Raw genomic sequence first — 21,243 nt, forward strand, 5'->3', positions numbered from 1 at the left:
GAGCCTTCAGAAATCTTTAATGCTTGATGTGTGGTTTGAGAAACAGGGACTTTTTTTTTTTAACAACTTTATTGAGGCATACTTTACATATAAAATTCACCCATTTCAAATTATTTTAGTAAGTTTCCTGAGTGGTGGGGCCATAACCATACTCAGCTTTAGAACATTTTCATCCCCCAACCCACCCCCATGAGATCCTTCTTGTGCATTTACATGATAATCCATGTTCCCAGCTCTAGGCAACTACTTTATCTTTCTGTCTCTACAAATTTGCCTTTTCTGGGCATCATATCAATGGAATCCTACAAACTGTGGTCTCTCGTATCTGGCTTTTATCACTTAGCAAATTTTTGAGTTTCATCCATGAAGTATAACTTGCATTGGTAGTTTCTTCCTTTATAGTGCTAGGTAGTATTCCGTTGATGAATATACCACATTTTGTCAGCAGGTAATCTTTTAAACTTGGATTTCAGCCCCCTGTGTTCTAGAGAGAGCCATCAGAACACAGGACTCCTAGGGAAGCTGCTGTGCATGTTAAAGGAACTGCTTCTCAGAACCAGCTTGGTCCACACAAGGAGCCTCAACTGCAGCAATTTTTATAATTTTGCAACTTCTCTTTTATAAGGAACTTTTGTGCTATCTACACATCAGGACTTTTGAAGCATCCGTTAATTTAATGAGTACATTTTGAGTGGACACAAAAGTGAAACCATCTATACTCTGTTGGTATTTTATCCTCCAGAACTGGATGGAGGGGGATCTCCGAACTTCCTGAATACAGTGTTGTCTGCATTACAAAGTTGAACGTGTATTAAAGATTGTGCTGCCTCTGTTGGATGGATTTAGAGAAGACGGCCAGCAGAGGATGTCTAGAGAAAGGGAGTGGGGCCTGTGGAACAAGAAGCCCGAGGGTCTACGCATGGCTCACCCACCGGGCGGTATGGATGGCACAGTGCTGATGGTGGCCCGCGGCAGCTTAGCGCGATGTTTTGACTTTGGACTGTGATCCCTGCTTCACAAGTGTTGAAAAGCTGTTTTTGTTCCCTCTCCCCCCACCCCATAAACATTACAGGGTAATTACTAATACTTCTTTGGGGGACGGGGAGGGCTTTAAAACTGAAAAAATGATTTTCATAAAAATATCAAAAATGGGAAAAAGGTTACTTTTTAAAAATTTTGCTATACAAACCAAATGGCAGCTGTGGAAAATCTCAATAAAATGAGGATAAATTGCATTTACTTGCTGGCAGTGAACTGTTTTTCCTAAGGTTGAGTTATATGTCCTCATTACAGGGAGTGCATGTGTGGTTTATGTGAGAGATGTTTGTCCCAAGATGGAATGTGGTTTTAGTTGCATCACTTTTCATCCTAGCATTAGGAAATAGTAAAAGCATTGACCTGGAAGTCACCGAACCAAGCGAATCCCACCTCCACCACTTTCTTAGTGCCTTCAGCCTGCACCTCAGTTATAAAGGCATGACACCTCTGTCCTGGGGCTGTTGTGAAAATTAGACTGCATTTAATCTCAAAATATTGCTTGGCACAGGGAAGGTGCTTCATACATAGCAGCAGTCATGGCAGTAACTTGTACAGTTTGGGGTGGGTTTTTTTTGTTTACTTATTTTAGAGAGAGAGTGCACACAGAAGGAGGAAAAGAGAAGAGAGAGAGGGAGACAGGATTGAAGCGGAGCTTCTCACTGACAGCATAGAGCCCAATGTGGGGCTCAAACTCATGAACCGTGAGATCATGACTTGAGCTGAAGACAGACACTTAACTGACTGAGCCACCCAGACATCCCTGTGTACAGCTTTGAACAAAGATTATTAACAGGAAATCCTTGGACTTAAAAGGAAGTTAAGGAAATTGGACAGCTGTTCTCTTCCTGCCTCTGGGGAAAACAGACTCCTATCTAGAAAACACGTAAAAGTTCTATCTGCCTTTCAACTCCTGAACAGTTCAGGAGAGCCTACTAGGTACCAAGGTCTGTCCTAGGTACCAGGGCTACTGGGTTAACAAGTGGACATTTGTCCATTCTGTTGTGGGGGGTTGGGAATTCATATTTACTCAGTTTACACCTAGCTTGAATCTCTCAGTGATTCTCTGAGGGGTTTTGTCATGTGACAAAAGCTTGTGAGACCAGCCCATGGCACATGGGCCATGGGTTTTGCTTTGAGTGCTGTTTTTCTTTGCTCCCTTCCTAAAACTAGGCTGGGGAAGGGGGAGAAGAATCTGAGCTGATTTGCCTGTTTAGAGCTTTTTGAGACACTATAGTTGTATCTACTCATGCACCTTGAAGATGTGCATGTTGTATTCATCCACTTGAAACATTTTATTAAACTTAACTGAAGTGTGAGCAGGGGAGGGTCAGAGAGAGAAAGAGACACATAATCTGAAACAGGCTCCAGGTTCTGAGCTGTCAGCACAGAGCCCAACGCGGGGCTTGAACCCACGAACCGTGAGATCATGATCTGAGCTGAAGTCGGACGCTTAACTGACTGAGGCACCCAGGCGCCCCTGAAGTTTTATTCTAAATCCAAAATAAATACTGCTTGATCCTGGTTCTGAAATCATGTAAAAAACTTCTCCAAAGCTCTCTACACATTAGTGTTCTTGGGACCACAGGATATAGCAAAGACACCTCCTCTATGTCCTTTTCCTCTTTGCAAGCTTTTTGCCAGTTGTATTGGACTTGCTGAGAGCAGGACCCTAGTGGATGTGAAGATGTCTGTTCCTCAGAAGGAACTTGCCTTGACTTCTCAGTGCTCAAAACTCCAGCTTGTGTTGGGCAAGGACTGATGGGACGGGGGCTGCTGCCACTCTGTTCTATACATGAAGTGTCATCTGACTTGAGATGCAAGTATCCAAGATCTCCTCAAGGGCTTCATGAGAACTCAAGAGCTCTAGGGTAGTGCTCCCTCAGGTGTAGATCCTGGACCTCTGCAGCATAAATCACCCAAAGTAATCAGCAGAAATGAATATTTCCACCTCTTACTCGATCTATTGCATGAGACACCTTATAGAAGAGGAAGGCAAAAATCTTGGTTGATAACGCAATCTAGAATAACTGATGCACATAAACTTGAGAACTGATGTCCGGCACATGTTCCATGCCTAATAGCTTATTCTCTGAACACCTACAGAAGCAGCCAATGTGGACTGAGACTCTGTCTTCAGTCTTCACCGAGCAGCATGGGCCACAAAACAGGAAGCTTTGGCCTTGTCTTTACTGATCAAACTAACAGTATTCAGGGGACAGGAATCATATCTGCTCTTCACTGATGTTCATTATTCTGTGTCCCACAACAAATGCAAAATGTCCTAATATAACCAGAGCCAGGCGAGGAGTCACCAGGAATACATAGGCTGCCTAGTTGTGTCTAACTGGCCTTCTTGGATCTAAATCATCTTCATAACCTCCTAAGAACTCATTCACAGGGAAAAACTGCAAAATGTGCTGTTTACCTACAGGTAGCAAATCCAGTGAGGTAATTCTCTGAGACCAGAAGGGTACTGTCCCCTAAATCCTACTGGGGCTATCAGAAAGTGAGGATGTGATGTGTCTAAGGTTAGTCCCAGTGATGGTCTCCACAGAGAACCCTTAGCTCCACTAAAAATGGCTGTGTAGGAATCGTTACCCATCTTGACAGCAGAAAACTGAGGTCACAGTTTAACTGGCAGCCCCACAGCATGTACGTATGCTAATGTTGGGAGGGGGTTGAGGAGGGATGGCACACATGAATTATCTGCCCAACTGTATGGCAAGCAGACTGCAAACCAGAGGCCAAGACCCAGGACACGGGGCTTTCAATCCTAGACTAAAACCAATCCTGACTCTCGGGGACACCTACTGGCCGGTGCCCTGAGGGTGTACACAGCAAATGTGTTTGATAACACAATCCAATTAGGGAGTGGGTAAAGTGAGTTTATTTTCTATGTGTTTTTCTTTAAAAAAAAAAGAAGAAGGAAAAAAGTCTCCTCCTTTCCAGTACTCCACTGGGCTTGTGGTGGTAGAGTCAAGCCCAGCCCCCTAGGAGAAGGTGTAGGAGTAGAAGGCAATGGCATTGGCAGTGTAGTCCATGGGGAGGAGGTGCCCAATGTGCCTGGCGCCTAGGCTGGCCCCGCCCAGGGCAGAGGAGTGTCGCAGCTTCATCAGGGTGAAGCTGGAGAAGGAGTTCTGGGCCTGGATCTCCCTGCCCTGGGTCAGCGCCAGAATGAAACCTGGAGGGAAAGAGGGAAGACGGCAGAGGTGAGAGCAGACCAACACCCTGTGGATGAGACCAGGAGAAGGTGGGACAAAGACAGGGAGGGAAAGGAGAGGCCCAGGTCCTGAGGCATTCCTGTGCAGGTCTTCGACGGGCTCACATGCCAAATCCCTAACAGACAGGGCAGCATGAGCCCAGTAATGGCTGCGGGGTCCTAGAGCCTGCAGCACCCAATGCCAGGAACTCCAAGGAAGCAATGGGGTCCTTGACCTACTTCAGAATGTCTAATGGAAACCACACAGCTACCCAAACCAACCAATGCTGCAAGCATGAAGCAGGCACCTTTCTTTCCTTGTGGCTGGGACTGTGTTGACTACAAACGTCACCACGTGCTGCTCAGAAGCTCTGATTTTACGTTAGGGTTATCTTCAATTTTTAAAAAGTGGTGCACATTAGGGGCTCCTGGGTGGCTTAGTTGGTTGAGTGTCTGACTTCGGCTCAGGTCATGATCTCAAGATCATGGGGTTAAGCCCCACATTGGGCTCTGTACTGACAGCTCAGAGCCTCAAGTCTGTTTGGATTCTGTGTCTCCCTCTCTCTCTCTGCCCCTCCCCTATACACGCTCTGTCTCTGTCTCTAATAAAATTAAATAACACATTAAAAAAAATTTTTTTTAAGTGGTACATATTTAATAAATCCTTTAAAAAGAACATATTTTAAGAGTTCACAGAAGCTGGATGGGACACTGTATAAGGGCTCCGTGGCAGAGTGAAGGCTGAGGGCTATGGCCCACTCAAGCCTCTGGGCCCAGGTCCAAAGTCCTCCCTGGGGCAGGAAGCTTTCCTGAGCACCCCCTTCTGCTGCCCACCCTATACTCACCTTCCTTCAGCAGCTCCCAGCTGTTCCACACAGAGCCCACACACAGGATGGGGAGGCCCATCTCCCTCTGGAACAAGACCTGGCAGAGAGCAGAAATGGCTACTGGGGGCGACCAAACCTATCCAGTGCTGAAATGGGTAGTTTCTTGAGACCAGCCTACCCTATCCCAGTCATTCTCCCTTGAGCCAAGGTGGCTGGAAGATAAGGGGAAAAGGGAGAAAAACGGGGGGATTCATAAAGCCAAGGGAAGGAAAGGATAGGAAAAAGGGTTAAGCAACAATACAGAAGAAGGAAGAGAAGAGAGAGAAATGGATGAAAACATGTACCACAATAAACCAATTTACTATATATAAATACAGATTGCAGGCTGGCCACACAGGGGAGGCTCTGGACCAAAGAACTTCCATGTGTCACAGACTTTATACAGAATTTTTCTCATACCCTATGTTCATCTAAAACTGTGCCCCATTTACAGAGTTTGATGGGACAGTCTCATCCCTAGTGAGAAAGAGCCGAATCTGGCCCTGCAGCATCAAGGATTCATTTCCCACCTCAACTCACCGGGTCAGTCTGAGGCAACACGGCCACCACATGCCTGCCCAGCATCTCCCCAGCCTTCCTGAAGATAAAGCGGGAAAGGGGATCTCCTTGCTGAGCACCTGGGGGAGGGGGAGGGGGAGGGAAGGGAGCCGGTGAACACCTAGGCAGCTGCCTGTCCTCTGTTACTCCCTCTGCTGCAGGGCAGCAGCAGGAGCACCTACAGCGAGCAGAGCAGGGATGGATGTCCACCTCATGGCATGGAGGTAAACAAGCCTCCACAGCCGTCTCTCCAGCCTTACTCCCCTGCCCACACCACATACTTCCACCCTAGAGGGGTATCCTGTGCGGAGGAGGTTCATGCCAGGTGCTCAAGAAGGGGCAGCCCCCACCGGAGGAGCACAGTGGCACCTGGTCCGTACTCCACATTACGCAGTTACTAAGCCTGTCCCTGAAGGTATCTCACCTCTGTGGACCCAAGACCCTACCTGAGCAGCTGGCTGGTGCTCCTGCAGCCTCCCACCCCCATCCAACAGTCTGCTGTTGGTCAGCCCCTCCCCAGCTCTGCTTTGAAAGGGCCTCATCCAGCAAGATCTAAGAGGGCCCTATAATGCCATGAGGCTGCAGGAATCCAAATGAAAGGAGTATGGACCTTATAGTGGAGAAACAATGTGCAGGCAAGCAAGCCCTATGGTCTAGCTTCTCCTGATACCCAACCCAATATGCCAAACTTCTCTATGATCTCCTAGTTTTCTGGGTATCATTAGTTGTTGTTTTTTAAATTATAGATGTACCCAAAGAATTGCTTCATAAATTTCTCAGAAACAGACCTACAGCCTGCACAAACCATGACAACTGTCAAGAAGAGAAACACAGACAATTTAAAACAGCTGTCATACAATCCACGTGTCCTTCTGGCTCCATCCCAAGGCCCACCAGTATCAAGGTGCATGGTGGCAGAGAACTGAAATCACTTGGTCAAAGGGAAATTAGCTTCCAGTTTCCATATGAACCCCATTCTATCCCCCTATTAGGGAGGTCTTGGAGAAACAAACCAAATAAAACCCTGCCCCACCTCTCGTACCTTCTGCAACTTTCCGGCAAAACCCAGCAAACCTGCATTTATCAAAGTCCCTATACAGGTGGGTGAGGATTCCTAGCCGATCTGGCACCTGAGAGACAGAGAAAGGGCACAGACAGTCATCAGAAGCAAAGGAAAATACCCAGTCGGTCCACCCAAGTTGACTTTCCTGATGTCTCTGTTAGAAAAGCTAGAATAACGTTTGTTTTTTAAGTTCTAAAGAATATAAAAATTTGAGATTTCTCATTTGAAAAAAAGTTCTTTGTTGTCCCCACATGGATTCCATAGCTCCTTATCCTTTGCTTGGATGCATACAGCACACAGCACAGATCTGTGCTCACCACAGTGTGTTCTGTAGTTCCTTGAGTTGCTCGTAAAAAGATTTCTTTGGTGAAAGGAATCTAAGGACTACTACACATTGCAACTCTGAGTCTCAGTGCACATTAGCAAATTAAAGGCCCTGTGAAGTCCAGAACCAAGATATCTATTTGCTTCTCCCAAACTTCTCTGACCACAAACTTCTCTCCCTTTGCTCCCAACAAACCGCCTCTGCAGGTCCTGAGGAACCAGTGCTTCCCCAGAATATACTACAAAAATGGAAGAAATGGGGGCTACAATTTGGGGACCTACAGCAATATAGTAAGCATGTTATGCACATGATCTCCCTTGATCTTGGAAATGACTTTAGAAGAATGACTAAAGGACAAAAGAGGGAGTGGCAGACATATCAGTGGGGTGTAGCACCAATCCGTTGAGTCAGGGTAGCTTAACTCCACTTCCCACGGCAACTGCTATCAAAAGTGATTTCTCTTCCTGGTCCTTCCCCACTCCTTACCTTGGCGCTGACTGGAGTTTCTCTTTAATCATCAGTCCCTGAACTTTGAAAACACAGGTCCTACCTTCCAGCAACTCTAATTTCCTTCACTGAGCCAATCCCCAGCTGCCACTCAGAGATTCTATCAAATAGATTTATCTTCCTTCTCTCCCCATTTACCTCAGGTTCAGCTAAAGGGAGCTGTTTCCTAACCCACTACAAGTAAACATGGTCCAGACAGAGGAAAAGTCAGTCCCTAATGTTCTGGGTAGGAAATTACACCTCCCTAGGAACTCTCCCCCACTTCTTTAATGGGCTGTCCTCTCTGACCCATACAGGCCAGAAACAGCTCACTGTCCAACACACCTGTTCAGCCTTTACCTGCTGTCTCTGAGTACACGGTCTCCTGATCTCACCCGGCACTTCTCATTCAAGCCTAAGATGGCATCTGCCTTCATCTCCCAGCAGGGCCTAGCTGCCAAAGAATGAATTCTAGCTAACCACTTGTCCCCAGCCTACCCATTCCTCATGCCTGACATCCTCTTGGAACAGCATCACCCACATCATTACGAATCCTGTCCTCACCTGGAACTTCTCCATCCTCCAGCTCTGACCCACAACTCACCCCAACTTCCCTTTGGCTCATCTAGTTCTTCTACATCCACTCCTGCTCAGTAGCCCTCTGCCCATCCCAGGTGTGCATGTTTACCAGAGGCAGGAGGGAATACCTGGAAATAGTTGAACATCGCCTGCTTGACGTAGCCAATGTCATGAGGAGCCGCCTCTAGGTTGTCAATAGAGTCAAACACTATTTTCACTGCTTGGTGTGCAATCCAGTAGGCTGTGGAAAGCAGACAGGGCTAAGTAGATGGGGCAATCTCCCTGAGTTCACAGATAGGAAAACTCAGACCTAGACAGGTTAGTGATTAGCTTAGGTATTACAGGAAATTAGATGTCCCAACTCCCAGCCTGGAGGCCTCAGTTTAAACTATATCTGACCAATCCACTAAGGAAAAGCTAGAGGGAAGACAGGACAGGTGAAGCTGTGTCATACCAGCTCCTACCCCCAAAATAAAGACGGTCAGCTGTCTGGGGCGCCTGGGCGGCTTAGTCGGTTAAGCGTCCGACTTTCGCTTAGGTCATGATCTCGCGGTTCGTGGGTTCGAGCCCCGCGTCAGGCTCTGTGCTGACTGCCAGCTCAGAGCCTGGAGCCTGTTTCAGAGTCTGTGTCTCCCTCTCTCTCTGACCCTCCCCTGCTCACGCTGTCTCTCTCTCCTAGAAATAAATAAAACATTAAAAAAAAGGAAAAAAAAAGAAATTAAAAAAAAGACGGTCAGCTGTCACACACATCACTGTAGTTACTGCCATGAGCTGACCCCAGTACACCATGTCCTGGCATCTACGGCCTTAACTTTCATAGGGTCAATTTCTCCCTAAGGACTCCAAAAGTCAACACAGGTAGGCAACGACTATTATGCTGAGGCATCAATCTGAGTCTGGATACAGATCACTGCTGAGGACTAAGGTCAGCCACTAGTCTGGCACCTGTTAGTCATTATCCTGTACTCAGAACAACTTTTCAGGAGCTGTCTCCAGAAAGTCCCGAGGGTTTGGTGGCCAAGGGCAGGGGAGAGGAAGATGGGGAGGTGAAGGAAGGGAAGAGTCCAGGATCCCGAGCCAGAGCCAGGCCCAGCTGGCATGAGCTCACCTGAGCCCTCGTCCCCCATCATGTGGCCCCAGCCACCGCAGCCACTCTCTGAGCCATCGGGGTTGATAAGCCTGCAGTTGGAACCTGTCCCAGAGATGAGCACGATCCCACCTGGGGAAAGGGCATGGGAGGCTCAGTGTAGCCAAGGCCCTGCATAGAGCACACAGCTTCTGAGGAGAGAAGCCCTGGGCTCACCACCCAGTCTTGTAGAGATTAGCAAGCCCAGCTAGTTTCCTGCCTGAAAGTGGAGAGCCTGAGTCTCAAAGAAGCTCCAATCTACACAGAGCTCTTCTCTGGGAGACAAGAGGAATGCCAGCCAGTCTCCTTGTCCAGCCAAGAGAATACCTGCCTCACCGAGTACTTATTATGTGCCAGGGATTAGGCCAGACCCTGTTCACACAGATTCAACATCCCAAACTACCTTTGTGAATACAATGGCCCCATTTTAGAGTGCAGGAAATTGAAACCCAGAAAGCTGCAGAACTTCTCCAAGATGGTACTGCTGGCAAAAATAGGAACTAAGATTCAAATGCGGATCTTGCAGTACCCTTTGCAGGCCCTTTGACACTGCTATCACAGAGCTCCTCCCATTTTCTCCTAGCGCTTAACTGCTCTCCCTCCTCTGTGACACTCTTAGGTTTGACTCTTCTGACCTCCCCGCAAGATACTGTTCTGTCCTCCCACCTTCTGTCCAGTCCTTCCTCTGATAGGAACTTGAGGCAATAAAAAGAACAGGGAGAAGGGAATGGGGTATGCTGGAGCCTGCCTTCTAGATATCGCAAGACAAGTTCTGCTGGCTATATCTAAGGGGCTTTCTCAAGAAAACCAGTTCTCAATCTCACCCCTCCCGCCACCTCCTCACCATCCTGCGTAGCTGTGGCGATGGAGCCGGCAGCATCGGTAGTGATTAAGTAGCTTTTGCTCAGGTAGGGAAATCGTTCCATCAGCTCCTCTGTCAGCATCTTCACTGCGTCCTTCTGCTCCCCACCGCTCAGGGACAGGCCCTAGGCCGCAGGGGAGGTGAGAGAGCCGCGCCCCAGACCCAGCTCCTTTCTCAACCCCCTCCCTTCCTGGTGTCTGCTCCTTCTCCCTACATCTGGGCATAGAGTCCTCCTCCTGTCCTGCACATGACCCATCAGAGGGCTGTGGCGGCAAGAGGAACCTGGTCTGGGAATGGGGGATTCGATAATGCCAGGTTTGGAGCGTGGGAGGGTCAGTGGTGCCCTGAACAGAAAAAAGTCAGGCGGAAGAGCAAGCGGAGGAGACAGGCTTGGTTTGGAACACATGGGGTTTAGCTGGGTCTGCGGAACATCTCACTGAGGCTATGGCCACAGAGTGGTCAGCGCTACAGCAACTTGAGAGAAATGTCTGAGCTAAGAATAACAGCTAACATTTAACGAATGCTTATAGGTCAGGCTCTATGCTGAACCACAAGAACGGGTGAGAATATGTGTTTCTGGACCAGAGACTAAGCCCTCAAGGCCTTTCACTCTGCCATTATCAGATTCATCTAGTCAAAATTGCTGTTTGTGTTTCTGTAACTTAATTCCCAGGCTCTATCCCAGACTCACCAAGCTTCGTAGAGGGACCAGAGGATCCACCCCTGCTTTCACCTTGGCCCTGTTCACCATCTCGTTGATCCTCTCCAAACACTTGTCTTTCCCGATCAGCTGGCCCCAAGCAAGGGAAGGAGGAGTTACAAAGGCTTGCATGACCCATGTTGCCCCTGCAGGCTGCCGTGAGTGGCCCTGGCCACCACCTTATTGGGAGTTAACAGAGACTAAAACCACAACCAAACCCACTGGTCCCTCACTGTGGCCTTTACCCAGTGGTTTGTGCTGAGTCCATCCGCTTCTGCCAGGATCTGCCCATCCTCTGAGAGTAAAAGGACCTTGGACTGTGAGCCTCCCCTACAGAACACAAGGGGGCACTCAGTCTTACTCAGACAAACTTGCAGGTGCGACCACGCTTGAGCAGTCCTAGTCACAGGCCGAGCCGTGTGAGACGGAGGCAGCTTTGGCAAACCCAAGTCCCATTCCCAAGCCCACTTCCGTGGTGTGGGGTTTGACGCACTACCGGACTGAAATGTTGTTCCTGTTCAGCCTCCCATGGGGATGTCCTACTTATCCTATAAGACCCTACTTCTCCATCACCTTGTCCTTGAGACCTCTGACATGTGGCCCACCCTGACCCGCACAGCTGCCTCACTTAAGCCATATCAGTGCCCCCGTAACTCTTAAAGATTCTGTTAAGAATCTTCAATATCTAAAAGAATCTCTTGACAAACTAGAAAAATAGGTCATTATCTTACACATGAATAGAACAGGGATAAACCCAAGCTCCTGTACATTTTTTTAACAGATATAGGATGGGGGAGATCAACCTCAAAATCCATGTTAAAAAAACAAAGCAAAACATTGAGGGTCCATGAGCCAGCAGTGGGATATGGCTGCCACCGAGGAAATCCCAATTTCAGATTCAAAAGTAAGTACCTAGGGGGAGACGAGAGCCACCCTCTATTATGCCCGGATTTGGCAAACCAAGATCACAGAATGCTTTCACTGGCAGGGGACTTGCCAATCCTCATTCATCCCTCTTCTCACTGTACACACGTGGTAAAAGCCCAGATAGAGCAAAAGTCTTGTCCACAGTCATATAGAGAAGCGGCATTACAAAAAAATCCAGTTAACAAGCGTTTAAGGAGAAAAAATCCAAGAAAGACAGAGGGTTCGATCTAGCGTTAAGGAGCCTGGAGTGCCGACAAGAACAGAGGGGTTCCAGACATTGGTACAGGCTAACACTTGGGCTGGCAACTGTTCAGATACCCTCTGGCAAAGGTCTTTGCCTCGGCTTTCACCACACTCCCACTCTCCACCCCAGGTCCAGCAACTTCACTCCTGACACCAGTTCAGCCAAAGTATCTCCAGGGTCGGGAACAAGGAAAGGGAATTTCTCTTTCTCTAGCTGGAGGCGGCGGACTGGGTCTTCAAGGGAAAAACGGGTGTGGTTCCGCCGTGAAAAACAAAGAACCCCGCGGTCCGGGGCCGTGGCACGCGATCCCGCGCGAAAAGTCATCGCTGCGCGTGCACATACCCCTCCTCCGCAAGACCCCGCAGTTCAGAAACCCAAAGTGGCTGGACCCTAAGGCGGGAAGTCACCAGCCTGCCAGCCTGGGCACGGACTTCCTTCCGCCCTCCGACCGCTTCCATGCCTCCCCTCCCGGATTCCCTCCACCGGGCTGCACTCACCCCTCTACACCGCCGTAGAGCGTAGACATGCTGGTACTGCGCCGCCGCTGCCGCGGTTTGGTCCCCTCCCGCCCACCTGCCTGCTAAACACCGCCCGCGTCACGTGAACATCCGCGCCAACCAGCTGACTGCGCGGGGCGTGGCGCCACAAGCCGCAGCCATCCCCAAGCCGGGCCCGCCCCGGCGAGACCCTCCGACTGAACGGGTGCGGGCCTCAGCGGCAACTCCGGACCCCGGCCGGATCCCTCCCCACCTCCTGGACCCTGCCTCCGGAGACGGATACCAGATCCCAAACGGAGAAGCCAGAAAGGTGTGTCCTGTTCCCACCTGCTCGACACGTCAGTGCCCTGCCCACTCCCCAGCTCCCGGAAGTTGGTGGCACCCGCGCCTCGCGCGTGCGCACAGCTTGTGAGCTACGCGGACTTGTCGGTGACGGACTCGGAGACCTGTCCCTTGCGAGGAACTTGCGCGCACAAGCGCCGCGCAGACTTTTTGCCGCGCTCGTGCCGAATGTGCGTAGCCAGGAGTAACTAGAATTGGGCTGGGGAAGGAGAAGAACCCTCGAGGCTGTCCTTGCAACCCAGAGAAGGGGGCGGTCAGCTCTTAGAACTCACTCAGTTCAATCTTTGTGCGGGGTATTTGCGGGCCATAGACTACAGAACTTGTGTTGCCCTCCAACCACCACCCCACTCGCCTTCCTTAAGCGGGGTTAGGAAAGGAAAAGAGGGAGAAGGGGGGAAATACCAGCCAGGTTTAGGAGCGAAGCTGGGGCTTTTGCGGCACTCAGCCGGCTCTTCCAGGCTGTTCTGGGCCCACGATGGGACAGCTTGTCAGGTCAAGAGGGCAGTCAGCTGCCTTTGGCATCTCTTCAGGAACTTCAGCCTTAGGGACGAGTTCTGACCTGGTCCCTGCTCTGCTGCTGCCCATCCCCGCGACTACCATGCTTCTCCTTTTAGAGAAATCCTGCACTAGTAGCTTCTTTCCCGGATAGCAAGTTGGGTCTGGTGATGTTTTGGTGGGTACCTTTGGCATATATGTGTTTTTTTAGAGTGGAAGAGAGGAGTTTTTACTTCATGTCTTACCTATTTGGAACGCTGAAACACTACAGTGGAGCCTTCAAGAGTAGTTAAAATGTAAATCACTACATTAGAGAGAATATCAGAGAGGTTTAGGATTTTTTTATGCCCACCTGTATCGTTTACATCCCTGGAACATCTGAGCTGGAAGGTGCTTAATCTAACACACATAGTTTTAGAATAATGGAATTCATAGATTCTGGTGGGATTAAACTGGGCAGGATTTTTAGAGAGGGGATTACAGATGGATTTGAAAGGACTGTGCCTTTTTGCACACTAGTGCAGTCAGCCTTGGGACCTGTTTGTGTGATAAAGTTTCCCTTTGTACTGCTTGTTTAGAAAAGGAAGCAAAAGAGGAAGTGCCCACGTTCCAACGCAAGGATTGAGTTCACCACTAATTAGCTGATGACCTTGGGTGAATTACACACTTTGCTGCCGCTGCTTCACATCTACAAAATGGAAATGCTAAACATCCACCTACCCAGAATAACCCCAAATTTAAATATCAGAAGAATCTTGGAAACCTTAAAAATACTACCCAGATTTTAACTAATTTTTATTTATCTTACTATATTACCATGTGCCGTCTAGCACACTAGCCATATGGGACTTCTGAACACTTGAAATGTGGCTAGTCCAAAATGAGATGTGCTGTAATTGTAAAATACAGGATTCCAAAATAAGCTAACAGAGACTAGCTTTGCAAACTCCCTGAGAGGACAGAACCGGTATAGTCATTCCAACAGGGCTTAATTTAGCTTATTTTGCAAGACTAACTTGACCTGGGGCTTTTCTTGCTTTAGCCTCTACAAATCAAGCAAAACTTAAACTGTTCCCTATGTTCGTAAGAAATAACCACTGACCAGTTCCCTATCATTTAAGAAAATGTTAACGGTATAACTGTAGAGGCACTTGTAAGCAAACAGGCTTGAGCAAAGGAATGTAGAAAGGGCCCACAGGGACCCCCTGGCTGAATACAGACAGGCCCATCAGGCGACCCCACCTCAAAATATCCACAGGCCATAACTGACCAATGGAGTACTTACAACCAGGCACAGTTACCAAAAAAGGGAGAATTCCACATGTGGCCATACCTCATCTTCCCTCTTTAAAAATAGCCCCCACCCACTGCCTCCTTGTCCACAGCTTCTCCTTTGCTGGCTTGCCTGCTACTCCCTTTGTTCTGCTGAAGGTGAATTCTTTAACCTCTTCACCTCCAGGGCCACCGGCTTCCACCTGATCTTTGCCTCACATTTGGAGGACCCCATCCGATCAAGACAGACACCCCATTTAGACACCACAAATAACCAATCACAGTCAAGAATAAACAGTCAGTGTTTTGTCACGAAATAAGCTGTTTTATGACAGTTTAGCTCCGAACCTCATTCCGTGTTTTGATTGGAGTGATCCTGGTTTGCAAGCTCGTTTCTTTGGTGTGTGCACGGTAAACTTTCACTAAGTACTACTTCAGTGATTCATTGGTTTTACTTCTGTTATTTCTGAACTTTTGACAGTGTTGTACATTATAGTTCTATAAAACTCTTCCATGTACCCTTATCTCTTTTGATCATTTTAATAATCCCATGAAAACACCACAGATTTCTAACCACATATTACAAGTGAGGAAACTGAGGCTCTGAAACCAAAGTAACTAGCTTAGGCTCACACAACTAAATGTTCCTTATTATGGGTGTGGTAGTTACGGGAAGGAAATAAAGATGTTGCAATACAGACAAGTGTTACCCTCTATTTAGCTTTGTAAAAGTTTAATGGCCCTTTATACTAGGCTTGCAACCTCCCAACAGCCACTCCTGTGTTGCTCATGTGGTTGGTAAAGTCCTCTTCTGCAAGCCACAGTCTTGTTTTCTATCTTCCTTTTTTTGTCCCCATGACTCCAGGGAGGCCATAGTTCCATTGAGAATAGAGGTTGGGGCAGGCAAAAGGGACAGCAGGAAAATATCTTCTTTCCCAAATCCGCTTATGATTTGGGGGCAGAGGACTTTGGGGCCCAAGGTCCTCAACAGGTTATGTTGACTTGGTTCATGAAAACAGCTGTTTTTACTCACTGATATAGAGTACAATGATAAAAGAAATGTAGATAAAAGTAAATTTCCTTATAATCTGCGTCTGACTGGCAAATAATTGAGGCAGGCAGAGTATCATAGTCCTCCAGGAATGCCCAGTTGTCTTAATGTTAATGCTTTGCTGGAGGGAAAAACAAGTGGTTAACTGATGGAGATCACAGTAAACTAGTGGTTAACTGATAGAGATCACAGTCATGCAGGACATGAGTCTCCATCAGTCTGCAGCTGTTAATGATTTACAACGGGGGTGGGGGGGAGGGAAGCAATCTTACCAATGGCCAGACTTACAGAAACCTATAGATTGAATTTCCTGGCACCCTGTCATCACTCTCCCTTCCATAGGATAGAAAATCATATATAATCAGTCACGCCTCATAATCCAAGGGCACCTCTTTGTGCCCATGAGTCTTGTGCCTGTGCTTTAATAAAACCACCTTTTTGGACCAAAGTTGTGTCAAGAATTCTTTCTTGGCCATCTTCTCTGAACCCCCACGTTTCCACATCACTAACCACTGTATTTCCAGGGCTAACCTCAGTACAGCGCATGTGAGAGGAGGCCCATAAAGAGTTTTGAGAGTGCTTATAAACCGTAAAGCACTGTACCACAGTCATGAGAGGTAATAAACACCCCACTGTGAACTAAAGAAGAGAGCAAACAGTTTCTTTTTTTAATTTATGTTTATTTATTTTTGAGAGAGAAAGGGAGACAGATGATCCAAAGCAGGCTCCATGCTGTCAGCAAAAAGCCCGGTGTGGGGCTCAAACTCAAAACCTTGAGATCATGACCTGACCTGAGCTGAAGTCAGGCAGTGAACCTACTGAGCCACCCACATGCCTCTCCTCCCTCCTCCCCACTCCCCTACCAGTTTCTATAGCAGAGGCAATTTACAGAGCTGATTGAGGTGAGAAAGATGTTTGGAGAAAACAGTAGGGAAACTGACCTGGGGAAGCAAGAATTGGAGAAGTGGTCAAGGGGCCTCTTCTTGGGATCCAGCCCTAAGTTGTCCTGAATTGGGAAACTGCCAGCACAAGTGTGACCTCAGCACGTGCTTAGGATCATTAATCTGGCAGGTTCCTTAAAGGAGGACAAATGGGAGGAAAGAGCCTAGAGCAGGGAAACATTTAGAAAGCTGGGGCAATGGCCCAGGCAAGAATGAGATGAACAAGGAACTGATAAGGGATAGGGCAGAGCAGAAGTCAGGAGGAGGGATCCAAGTAAGGGGTCCTGCTGACCTCTTCCTCTGCTGATCTGGGACGAGGGCAGAGACAGAAGCTGCTGCTGACTTTCCCACAGTGAAAGAAGACAGGTAAGGAGCTCCCTTACGAAGGGTGGAGTTGGGCTGGTGGCTGTAAGGCAAGAGAAGGGCTCTTCCAGACCTGCAGGACAGCCAGGAATAAGTCAGAAGACGTGAGCGGGGTATGAGAGCCAGAGTGCAGAAGCAAGTGTAGATGGTCAACTATAAATAATCTATCTGATCTAGTCTCCTGCCCTCCACCTGAAGGTGTGGGGTCCTGGGCCAGTGCAGCAACCCCAGAAAATCAGGTTGGTTTATTCCTTCTTCCTGAGTGTGTGGGTGACTGTTTGTAGTTTATATGCATATTTTGGCTTACGTGTACCTACATGTAGGTGTATGTGCATTTATTTATATATTTGAACCTGTATCGGCTTCTAAGTGACTAATGTATTTACAGGCACATGTATTTGAGACAATATTTTTATGCACTTTTCTGTACTTAGTGTACATACCAAATTACAATTAGAATTTCAATTCTTCTTTAATGTTTCTTTTCTTTTCTTTCTTTCTTTTTTTTTTTTTTTTTTTGAGAGTGAAACAGAGCACAAGTGGAGAGGCAGAGAGAGGGAGACACAGAATCCAAAGCAGGCTCCAGGCTCAGAGCTGTCAGCACAGAGCCCGAGGATGCGGGGCTCAAACTCACAAACAGTGACATCATGACCTGAGCCGCTAAACCGGCTGAGCCACCCAGGCACCCCTAGAATTTCAGTTATTAAAGGAACCTAAGCAATCTTGGATACATGGGCACTTCTGAGCAGACGCATTGATATATGAATGTTAACTTTGCAGTGCTGTGCTGGAACTGTCTCACATTAGTTCACAAAGAACTAACTGCACATCTTTCTCATTTCCATTAAGTGATATCATATTGTAGCTCAAAATTGCTATGGTGGGAATATTTACCACAGAGAAATCAATAACTGCTATAAATCAGGTTGAAACACTTACCGTCTCACATTGGGCATATATGTTTTATATGTGTATGAGACATCTGTGCTCTGTGTGTATCAGTACATATGTGTACATAGAAGTACATATATGATAGGGCACCTGGGTGGCTCAGTACATGTAGTGTCCAATTTCAGTTCAGGTCATGATCTCACAGTTTGTGGGTTCGAACCCCATGTCAGTCCCTGTGCTGACAGCTCAGAGCCAGGGGTCTGCTTCAGATTCTGTATCTCCCTCTCTCTCTGCTCCTCCCCCACTCATGCTCTGTCCCTCTCAAAAAAAGGTAAACAAACGAAAAAAGAAGTATATATATGAAAGCGCGTTACCTGTGTAGTGGGTCCACTTTTTGATAGACCACAAACTCAGGGTTGCTAAACTGCAACTCTTTTCCTACAAGTAAGATTAATTTCTGTCTCAATCCTCTGTTATGAATCTAATCATGTATAGGTGAACTCAATCATTTCAGGCTTCAGTGTAGACCAAACACTTCCCCACATACCACCCCCCACTCCTCCCCTGTAGCTCCCCAGGAGAGCTTCCAAAGGCCAGGGTTAAATAGCAGTGTGAGGAGGCGTGGCCACAGCAGCTGCCTGGGCCTCTAACCAATCTCCCCTCCTGAGATTTTCCAGGCCCCAGGAAGCCTCTAGTTGTTCAGTCCACACTGCCATTTTTGGAACCTGTCCTCTTGTCAGGTTCAGAGGGATTTGTTTCCTTCTCCTGGGCTCCTGCACTCTCCCTCCAGGCTGCTGCCTCCAGGATGCATTGGGGCAAAGGAGCCTCATGTCACCTAACTACATGACACCCATGAGATAAACTGTAAGCCTATCTCATAGACACCAAAATGCTCAGAGGTCAAGGGCCTCACAGAGGGCCAAGCTGGGGTTTGAACCCCTTTATTTCTGACTCTAAAGCCTTTCCGCTCTACCAGGTTGCCCCAATTATCAGTGGATTAGGGGCACTTGGTACATGCTTTTGGTCAGGATTGCTGAAAAATTTATAGAATTGCAAATTCCATCAGATTCCATCATCTGACCCTGCACCAACTATTACCTTCCCAGATGGTGTGGTACAGCAGGAAATCCAGAAGTAAGTGTTCCTGGAGGGAGGGCCAGGAGGCTGACCCTCTAGGGAGTCTGAGACGCATAAAGAGCAGGAAATGGGTCTCACCAACTTCTACTCCCTGGCCTGTCCCATTCTTTTATCAGGATTTGTTCTTTGGCACCTAGCTGGAGCCCTGGACCCAAAACTTTCTGAGCTACTGACAGTCTGTGTACCAGGAGAGAAGGGCAAACCGCTGAGGGTGGGGTGGGTTGTGCAGTCTAGCCCTGGGGTCAGATGCTCCCAGGAGGGAAGAAGTCCCTCCCCTGCAAGGGAGAGGCAGGCAGAGGGGTAGAGGGCAAACCTCATCTCTTCCAGGCTCCTGCCTTGCCTACATGCAAATGTGGGGAAACCAGACACCCCCTTTTATAAAATTATTTCTTTTTCCAAAAGTAAAGAATTGTAGTTTTTACTGAGACAGCTGTAGATTCCCACGCAGTTGTAAGCAGTACTACAGAGAGATCCCAGGCACCCCAGCGCTAACATCATACTACAACTATAGCACAATGTCACACCCAGATATTGACACAGACCTATCAATCTCCCAGATTTTCCCACTTTCCCAGTACCTGGTTTCATGTGTGTGCGTGTGTGAGTGTGTATGTGTGTGTATGTGTGTTAGTTCTAGTGTAGTTTCATCACAATTGTAGGTCCACGTGTCGGCTGCCACAGTCCCGTCTCCACCAGGATCCCACAAAGTGCCCCTTTTTTATCTGCACTCCCTCCCTCCCTCCATTCCCTATCCTGATGCCAGCTACCACTAGTTTGTTCTTCATTTTCCAGAATCTTGTCATTTCAAGGATGTCATATAAACAGAAGCTTTTTTCACAAAGCACAGTTCCCTGGAGGTTCATTCAAGGTGTCGTACATTTCAAAGCTTCCCATTGCTGAATAGCATTCCACCATTTGGATGGAGTGCATTTCTTACTAGTGAAATATTTCCCACATGCGAAAACCTATGTAATGGACATAAAGGTTATAAAGTCGTGGCTTCTTATCCGTGAATCCTTGAGCCTCACAGAAGAATCTGGAAAATAAGGAGAAACTCCATGTTTGCACCCCCCCTTGAGCCCTGTGGCTGAGTATTTGTCCCCAGGCTGGGAGGAACCATCTGCTGGGAAGGGGCTGACCAGAGCCCAGCTTCAGAGCCCTTCTGAAGGCCTGGGACCTCAGAAGAGAGAGGAGGTAAATGGGCCTCTGCCAGACTAGCACCTGTCTAGAGTAGGGCCTCCCTTTCTGTTCAGACTTCTTTTGGACAGAGGAGGCTGTCCAGAGCCAGTAGGGGCTGGGCAGGGACCCCTCTCAGCGCAAGTCACCATCTGTTCCAGCACCAGCTGCTGCCCAGGGATAATGGGACAAGTGCAAGGGCAGTCCCAGGATCAGACAGGCCTCTGCCAGCGGGGCTCCCGGAAGGAGGTGGGAATTCAGGGAAGGAGGTGGGAATTCAGGACGGGTGCCTCTGGGGCTTTGTCTCCTGGAGCTGAGCCTGCCTAGGATCCCCTTAACAGGCACAAAGTGTCTGTGTTTTGGCACTTAGTAATCAGCACAAGCCTTGGACCGGCTCGGGACCTCCAGGGACACCCCATGAGAGAAGGGGCGGTCCCTGGAGTCTGGTAGAGGGAGCTAAGTGAGGTGACCTGAGGCTGGGCGATTTGCTCCAGGGCAGCCAGCTGTCCTGACTGGCTCTGCCACTCCCTACAGGTGCCCAAAAGACTTCCCTTCCAGCTCAAACTCCCTCGTCCCAGAATTCTGACGGTTTGCAACCTCCTCCTCCTCAACTTACCCTTTCCATAGGCCAGAGTTGCCTCTCTGTGTGAGGGTGATTCTGCTGCCTTCTAACCAGGCCCCTTAGGACTCTCCCAAGGGTGGCCACCCCTCCCAAAATCAGATGTGCACGAGTGAGTGAAAGGGGCTCCCAGTGGCAACCAGGGTGTCGCTTCTGAGCACATTCACGTGCCGGCCAGGGCTTGGGCCAGGCTGCAGGCGGGCACACGTGGGTCTCAGACTGGCTGCACAGGAAAGGTGTCACCTCCTGGAAAGTTCACTCAGAAGCCCAGCAGTCATATGGAGGCAGTAGATGCGTTTGATGAGGACTGTGGACTCAGTACAAATAGGAGGTCAGAGAAGGAAGGGGTTAGAAGGGGCTAGAACTCTCTGGAGGGCTTTTGTGGAGGAGGGGTGCCACCTGGGTCTTGAAAGACTGGTAGGAACTGACTGGACAGGAGGAGACAAGGGGCAGTAAGAGCACTGTGAGTGAGGTAACGGGTGAGTA

The 21,243-nt window shown here is 48.4% G+C and overlaps 1 protein-coding gene across 4 annotated transcripts; it reads right to left on the reverse strand.

The window, feature by feature from the left end:
- Positions 1-3,902: 3,902 nt before the first annotated feature.
- On the reverse strand, positions 3,903-12,839 carry NAGK (N-acetylglucosamine kinase). Of its 4 annotated transcripts, none has more exons than XM_039239566.1 (10): positions 12,798-12,839; positions 11,048-11,132; positions 10,794-10,892; positions 10,085-10,226; positions 9,223-9,333; positions 8,243-8,355; positions 6,704-6,791; positions 5,644-5,741; positions 5,083-5,161; positions 3,903-4,219 (listed from the first exon to the last, which is right to left on the reverse strand). In XM_039239566.1, exons 3-10 carry the CDS (start codon positions 10,851-10,853, stop codon positions 4,029-4,031), a joined length of 882 nt encoding a protein of 293 aa, XP_039095497.1. In that variant the 5' UTR covers positions 10,854-10,892; positions 11,048-11,132; positions 12,798-12,839; the 3' UTR covers positions 3,903-4,028. The 4 variants fall into 4 exon arrangements, with proteins under 4 accessions (XP_039095497.1, XP_039095495.1, XP_039095496.1 ...); XM_039239564.1 differs by lacking the exon at positions 12,798-12,839 and adding an exon at positions 12,471-12,622; XM_039239565.1 differs by lacking the exon at positions 12,798-12,839 and adding an exon at positions 11,376-11,425.
- Positions 12,840-21,243: the final 8,404 nt, after the last annotated feature.

The sequence above is a fragment of the Hyaena hyaena genome, unplaced genomic scaffold (genome assembly GCF_003009895.1).
Source record: "Hyaena hyaena isolate Hyena2069 unplaced genomic scaffold, ASM300989v1 scaffold_158, whole genome shotgun sequence".
In the NCBI taxonomy this organism is placed as follows: domain Eukaryota; kingdom Metazoa; phylum Chordata; class Mammalia; order Carnivora; family Hyaenidae; genus Hyaena; species Hyaena hyaena.

What these genes read in the sequence shown, in the direction of transcription:
- NAGK (XM_039239564.1), bottom strand. Translation starts at nt 12,499, where the DNA reads ATGTCTACGCTCTACGGCGGTGTAGAGGG. An exon ending in TGGTCCCTCTACGAAGCTTG is followed by an intron (nt 10,227 to 10,793) that starts GTGAGTCTGGGA and finishes CCTGCGGCCTAG; the next exon opens with GGCCTGTCCCTGAGCGGTGG. An exon ending in GATGGGGGACGAGGGCTCAG is followed by an intron (nt 8,356 to 9,222) that starts GTGAGCTCATGC and finishes TGCTTTCCACAG; the next exon opens with CCTACTGGATTGCACACCAA.